The following is a 7,676-nucleotide window of genomic DNA, read 5'->3' as shown; positions in this document are numbered from 1 at the left end:
CACACACACACACACACACACACACACTCATTCACACATGCATGCACACATACAATGAAAAATAAATACAGAACTTTAAAAAGGAGAATCTGTAAGCTAGAACACTTTGAAACAGTACCATTCTTAGGTTCTCCATCTGCAAAACATTGTGTTGTTCTCAAAAGTCTGTCTCAGGCTGGGGAAATGTCTCAGTCCAGAAAGTGCTTGTTGTACAAGCATGAGAGACTGAATTCAGTTCTCAGAACTCACACTAAAAATCAGGTGTGGTATACACTTCTAATTCCAGCCCGGAGGAAACAGACTTGAAAATCCCTCAGGCTTGTTGATCAAAAATAATATCTACTTGGTGAGTTCTCATCCAGGGAGAGACACTGCCTCAAAGAAAACTGTTAATGGTTTCTGAAGAATGAGGAATTGTGGTTGTCCTCTGACTTCTATATCCATGTGCATTTGTACAAACATATATACTTGCACATACATGAACATGTATATAGATACAAACAAACATGCACATATCACACATTTAAAAAATCTATCTTATTTTTACACTTTGGAAGAAAATATAAATTTTATAACTACTACTGAAAACAATGCCTACTAAAAACCTACCTGGTTCAAGTAATAAACATTGTTGTGGATTCTTTGGGTTGCAAACTTTTCCAGTACTATAAATGGTACTCATGGTGTTCAGAATTGTGTTCAACTGCAAATTAAACATAATAAATAGACATAGGCATGAAAAATGTACTATGATAGGTAATAGCATAAAGATATCCTTTTGTCATAGGATTTTAAAAAATTTATTTAATTTTAATTTCATGAGCATTGGTGTAGGGGTGTCAGATCCTCTGGAACTGGAGTTACACACAGCTGTGAGCTGCTATTCGGGTGCTGGGCATTGAACCTGGGTCCTCTGGAAGAGTGGCCAGTGCTCTTAACCACTGAACAATCTCTCCAACCCCATGGGATTTATTTTATTCTTGTTTTCCTTTTACCTAAAATAAATTCTTTTCTCATACAATATATACTGATTATAGTTTCCCCTTCTACTTTTCCCAGTTCCTCTCCACCTCCCCTCCCCACTGGAATCATCTCCTTTTGTGTATCTCATTAGAAAAAAAAAGTAGGCTTCTTAGAAAAGACAACCAAGCAAGACAAAATAAGATATAATAATATGGTGCAAAAACTATCATATTGAAGTTGGACATGGCAATCCAACAGGAGGAAAAGAGTCCCAGGACCAGGCACAAGAGTCAGAGATCCACTCATTCTCATAGTCAAGATGCTCATAAAAACAGTGAGCTAAAAGCTCAATAAAAGTATATACAAAGAGGACTCTGTATAGACCCATGTAGGCCCTGTGCTTGCTGCTTCTTTCCCTATGAGCTCATATGGTCAAGGGATTTTTAAATGCCTCAAAATACAGCAATTCATATCTTCTTTGCCAAGCATGTTTCTATGTGTGTTTGTCTCTGCTGTCAACTATCACAGAATCTTGAGAGTGTGTGATAAACACATATAGATAACTAAAATAAACATGTTTGTCCAAACTCCCAGATAATTTCTCATATAGGCACAGAGAATGCACTTTTGTTTCATCTAGAATTTACTAAAACTCCACTATGTTCTACATCCTAATAACTTTGAAATAAACAAACTTCTAACCTTCAAAGACCCCGAAGTCATGGAATAATAAGGACCTCAACATAAAGGAGTGATGGGTACTGTTAACTGTCACCAACAAGTGATGTAGCAATACTGGCTAAGAAGTGTGGAACGGTGGAAGAAGGGGCACTTATAACCTGGAGATTTAGAAATGGCCACAGAAAGAAAGGACTCTTAGAGTTGCATGTTCCAGAAGTAGAAATTGGTTGCATAAAGAAGGAGAATGTGGACCCTAAGAATGGACAAAGGTGTGAAAGGGAAGCCATTTTATGTTTTTTTAATTGGATATTTTATTTGTTACATTTCAAATGTTATCCCCTTTCCCGATTTCCCCCTGCAAATCCCCTATCCCATCCCATTCCCCCTTGCCCTGCTTCTATGAGGAAGGGAAACCATTTTTAACAAGAGGTGAAATGATTAAATCTCCAGCAACTGTGCTCACTCAAGGAATAGAGTCCATGAGAATGGAGAGATAAGTGGGATCCAGATCACAAGTGGCAGTCTGTGCCACCATAAAGAATTTAAACTTTACCCTGTATGTAAAGGGGAGGGAAGATAATCTGGTACAACCAAGCTGTTCAAGGGCGTCAGTAGGTGCAGCTCAGCAAAAGGTTTATTTCCACTCAGAGATAAATACAAGGGTGGAAAGAGGAAATGTCTGGAAACTTTTTTTGGAAAATGCAATTGATCCATGATATTTAAACATGAAACTGATGAATTTACCCACATGTTGACCTGTGATAGTTCATAAACATAAGAAGAAAGGAGAAAGGAAAGAAAAAAAGAAGGGAGGCACAGAAAGAGAAAGGAAGAAAAGGCTGATTTTCTTTCATACAAATCATTTAAATGCTAGACTTCTACTAACACCCGCATGATTATTATTATTATTTCTCCCCATTGCACACGTATTGTTCAGAAAACATAAGATAAATCCCATGCATAAAGCTTCCACAAGATCCCATATGCTAATCCAATGCATCTACCTTGGCACAAAACTCTTCATAGTCTATCTACCTGCTATTTCAATCTCCCCTCCTTCCTCTCCATGCATCAGGAACTCCCTTCTATTCTCAATCAATTCAAACTTTCACTTGCGCTTAAGTGGTTTTCAATCATAGCTACACATTAGAATTAATTGGGGGATCTTTTAAAACTAGGATGTCCAGGATTTCTCATGGAGCCCTTGTTTAAAAAAATAGAAGAAACATGGACAAGACCAGATAAGGTAGATTAATAACTTAGTGGAATAATTAAATCCAAGGAATGTACAATAATAAAATATCAACTTGTAGATACAAATACCATATGGCTTTATCTCTGTTCTTATCATGGGCTCTTATTTTTATAAATGCAGATTGAGACATACAGAGTTCCAGAGGCCAAGCAACCGAGAAAGAAAACTTTGATGTGAAAGAGCTTAATGTTTCAGATAAAAATATTTCAATAGGCTATATCAGGGATGTGCTGTGTGTTTTTCTAAAGCCTTGTTGGAAAGCAGCCACATCCATTCATCTATGTATTATCTATGGCTGACTTCCTGCTCTGATGGCAGAGCTGCCTTGTTGTGACACAGACAATATGGCCTGCAAAACCTAAGATATTTATTTTATGTCTCTTTACAGCTTTCTTTCAAGTTTGCTGGCCCTGGACTTGGGGCATGGGATGAGAGATGGTATTTTAACAGGGTAAATATAAGAATTCTTGAAATCATCTCAGCATATAAAGTTTTTTAAGTTCCATTTTGCAGCTTTGTGTTGGCATAATAACCTCGGGGACTTCATTAACAGTGAGATTAATATGAACTAACCATGGCATAACAAAGAAAAAAAGAAAATTGCTCCAGTCAGTGCTGACCACAGTGTAGCAGACATCATATTCCTACTCACTTCTGGGCAGATCAGAACCCAAGTGTCTTCTTTAACCCTCAAAACGATTCCAATTTGAATTATAAATTTTATAGTCACCACACCTAGGCCCAGAGATGGCATTACTAACTTTGCAAAAAAAAAGAAGGGAGTCATCCACATGGGCTATGAATGTGTATTACTTCTCAAACATTTCAACTCTTGAGATCAGGACCAAAATGTTTACAAACACACCTGTTTGACTTTGTCTGCTGAGAGTGCTGAAGACCCGCTCTGCTGAAGGGCCTGCAGTTGAAGCTTGATGATCGGAGTCTTTATTTCTTGTAGTGAGAAATTTTGGGCAATCTTAGACTGTTCTTCATAAAAGGCAGACCATTTGGCCGCAGCCTCATTCTGAAAAATAAATAAAATAATTTGAAGTTGGACAGAAGATATAGTCCAAAGAACATCTGGTGAAACATCTACTACTTCCTGCATGGCTTAGTCTTTTACTTTGCTGAGGGTCAAGGTTTAGGTTAAAAGTAATCAGGCCACTCTTGGGCCACTTTCTTTCTGGCCCAGTGCCTAGTTTTCCCAAGGGTCCTGTCCCAAGAACTGGAAGTAAATTCTCACAGATAATTCACACTGTGAGGCCCTGGAACTTATGGCCTCAGTGCTGTGACGTGGGTAAGTTGGCTAAAGATTCAGGGATGAATGGTCTAAAAGGAGAACCTTGAAGATCTCAGAGTCGACAGACACAATGGAAATACAGTCCCTTGTGGCCACCGGAACCATGAGAAATGAGAACCAGATCAAAGAAAGCTCCTGGGTGCCATGATTTAGGGCAGGAATTTTGGCCGTAAATTGTGATCTCAAAGGAAGGCTTCCTGGAACTAGGCCACTTGGTAGAGTCATGATTTTCAGACAGGCACAGAAGTTGACAAACAGGTGATGATGCTGGGATACACCCACGTCTCTACAGCCCCATCTTGATAATAAGTAGAAGGATGGACTTCTCCTGGCTTTTCTAGAACAGTCTTATCCCAATGCACAACTTCACTTCCACTTCTCAAAGAGTAAAAGGAACAACTGCCTCGTACATCATGTTTGGGGGCCATACAACAGAGGTGGCATATGAGCTCCACTCCTGGAGTTAGACATTTCTGGCTAGCTGTGTGACTTTGGACAAATAATCTTTCCTAGCTGTGGTTCTGTTACAAGATTAAACAATCCTAACAATGTCACTTGTGACTAAAGAATTACTGTAAGGATTAGGACAAGTAACAAACAGTAAAGTGCTCACCAGCAGGCCTGACACATCCTAAGCATTCAATAAATGCCATTTTCTTGTATGGAGAGAAAAAGATGTTTGTTATTAAGTTGCTTAGAATTGTATCAAAGGAGTAGGATACATGTCTGGAATTCTTTCTCAACACAACACAAATATATAATAACATAGGTACCACAAATTTGTCAATATGTTTCCATACTAAGAAAGTAAAAAATCCAATAGGGGTCTAAATGTGTTCAAGTGTTCATAGAGGAGATAAGACATAAGTAATCTTGAAGTAGATAGGAGTTGAGGTGACTGTAGAATGCTTTGAAAAATAATTGCCTCCTTTGAGCTTTAAACAACCCCATGTGATGGAAAATCACCGTGCCACCATTTTTATGTATTAACCAAGAGGTAGTGGACCTGATAGTCAACCCAGCACTTTATCCTAAAACCTATAGACGCTGTGATTGCTTGCAGGATGCCTACCTGCTAATAATCGACCCCCCTCCTGTGATATCCTCTTCAGTGAGCATAGACCTGTGAGGTGCTTCTAACCAATCACATGGAACAAATGTAGCAAGATGTGTAGATTTACACTATATAAGACTGTCATTTTTATCTTGTTAGCAGGCCCTGTCTTTTGGGGACTATAATGAGGCAAGACACCAAGTTAGAAACTATGCCATGAATAGGGCAGCATGGCAAGAAACTGAGGCTAGCCACTGACTAATATGCTGCAATAAACCAAGAACCTCAATTCAGCACTATGCAAAGATCTCAATGTTAGCCCTGGACACACCTGACTTAGCAGTGAGGTTGGATCCACTACTAATCAAGCCTCAGAAGAGAATACAGCTCTAGCTAGCATCTTCAATGCATCCTGATGAGACCTAAAACAAAAAAAGCATGCCTGGACCCTGGCCCACAGGGAACAAATATGTATAGGCCGTGCATGTGTGTGTGTGTGTGTGTGTGTGTGTGTGTGTGTGTGTGTGTGTGCGTGTGTGTGCGTGTGGTGTGTTATATATTATGAGATTTAAAATTACTTTACCTTGACTACCATTTTGCTTCCTGAATAATGCTCTTTCCCCAAGCTATTCTTTTGCATTTTACAGTCTATTCCATATCCTCAAGGCTCCCAAGCCTAAATAAAATAGCGCACCTGTTACACAGAGATGCAAAGCTAGTTTATATACACCCAGTTCATATACACTTAGACAGTGGCTATGGCTACATGTAAATTACTGACCTGACTGCTCTATGAAGTAAAGCTTAGACAGCAGCTTATATAGCTCCTTGTCTTAAAGGAGCAAGCTCAGATGAAGTTAGTAGCTTTTTATACTCCCTTTGTGCAAAGGCAGACAAGAAGCAACTAAAAAAGCCAATTTTTCTACAGCCATCCATAGAGGTTTGGGGACAAGACACATATTTTTTAGAACAACCAGGAAGATATCCACTCTCTGAATCCTATAACTGTAAAGAATACTGTATTGTCTACCCCATGAGACTTCCTGGCAAATCTAAGGACTACAAGTATGAACTATTAAATTCTACTTTTAAATGTTCAAAAACAAAATTCTAACTATGTGCATAAGGTACATCCAATAATTTCTTTATGGTCTTAAATGTCTTCATGAGAGCTTTGTCTTAGGGGTCTAGTGGCCCCTACCCAAATTGTGGTTATTTTATTTAAACAATAATTTTGATAAACACGCATACTTTCTTTTGTGTAGACCTAGAGCTAGCTATCTATCTATCTATCTATCTATCTATCTATCTATCTATCTATCTATCTATCTATCATCTTTATCTCTGTGTGTTTCTCTATCTCTGTCTCTGTCTCTGTCTATTTCTCTCTTTTTCTCTGTCTCTGTCTGTTCTCTGTCTCTCTCTCTCTCTATCTGTGTGTGTGTGTGTGTATGTGTGTGTGTGTGTGTGTATGTGTTTGAAAACTACGAAGGGGATCATGACAGAGGAAAAACCATTTTAAAGGAGGACAAAAGAGGAAAGAGAAAAAGAGAAAGGAAATGACACAAAGGCAGAAGGCTGCCCTCTTTGAAGGGGGAGGGTAAGACAGACACCAGCAAGAAGGAGCAAGAAAACCAGTAAGAGAATGGGCGCTGATTATGAACAAAGTATACGTGAAAACACTACCATGAATCTCGTTACTTTGCATGTTATCATTTAAAAACTTAAAAGATAGTGAAGAAAAACACAGTATTCTGGAGTGATGAAAAACAAATCTAGCTATCCATGTCATTAATATAATTACATATAATTAATGCTATATAAACTTCTTATTTCCTAGGCAACTCTTTATGACCTATATTTATTTCTTTTCAAAATTATAAATCAGGGCTTCTTCCTTTAATCAGAGCTGATAAATTATAGCCCTTGGGCCAAGCTCAGATTTCACCTGCTCTTTCTTAAATACAGTTTTATTAGTCAGCCACATATCCACTTATACCACACTGTTTATAGCTGCTTCTGCCACACAACTGGAGGGCTTGGTGGTTCTGAAGAAACCATAAGACCTTCGAAGTCTAGAAAATCCATAGCTCAACACTCAACTAAAAAGATTGTTGATCCCTGCTTTTGATCGATAATTATCATACTTTATAACTCCTATGAAGTATTTATATGCTAAAATATGCAACTATTCCATTGAAAACACATTGGCAGACAAATGAGTGCCAGTTCTTCTTCTGATAATTTGCTTGAGATATAAAGAGCTGGCATCTTACTTTCACTTTTTCTAGAGTTCATCATCCCATGAATGAAGCTAAACTATCTGCAACCTCCTATCCTAAACCTGTGGTAGTTCCAATGGAGCTGAGGGGTTTGCAGCTCCTTAGGACGAACAACAATATGAACTAACTAGTACCCTCAGA

General features: G+C 38.4%; 1 protein-coding gene across 1 annotated transcript in view; it reads right to left on the bottom strand.

Annotated features, from left to right (window-relative positions):
* Ace2 (angiotensin I converting enzyme 2) overlaps positions 1 to 7,676 on the bottom strand; it is a 51,426-nt gene that overhangs the window by 33,391 nt on the left and 10,359 nt on the right. Inside the window, exons 3-4 of the mRNA XM_031370882.1 lie at positions 3,765 to 3,923; positions 610 to 703 (exon numbers count right to left, since the gene is read on the bottom strand). Of these exons, the coding sequence (XP_031226742.1) occupies positions 610 to 703; positions 3,765 to 3,923 (253 nt within the window). The remainder of the gene's footprint in view (positions 1 to 609; positions 704 to 3,764; positions 3,924 to 7,676) is intronic.

The sequence above is a fragment of the Mastomys coucha genome, chromosome X, assembly GCF_008632895.1.
Source record: "Mastomys coucha isolate ucsf_1 chromosome X, UCSF_Mcou_1, whole genome shotgun sequence".
NCBI classification, from domain to species: Eukaryota; Metazoa; Chordata; class Mammalia; order Rodentia; family Muridae; genus Mastomys; species Mastomys coucha.
Note: the sequence above shows the minus strand (reverse complement) of the source record. Positions and strands in the feature narration are given on the sequence as shown.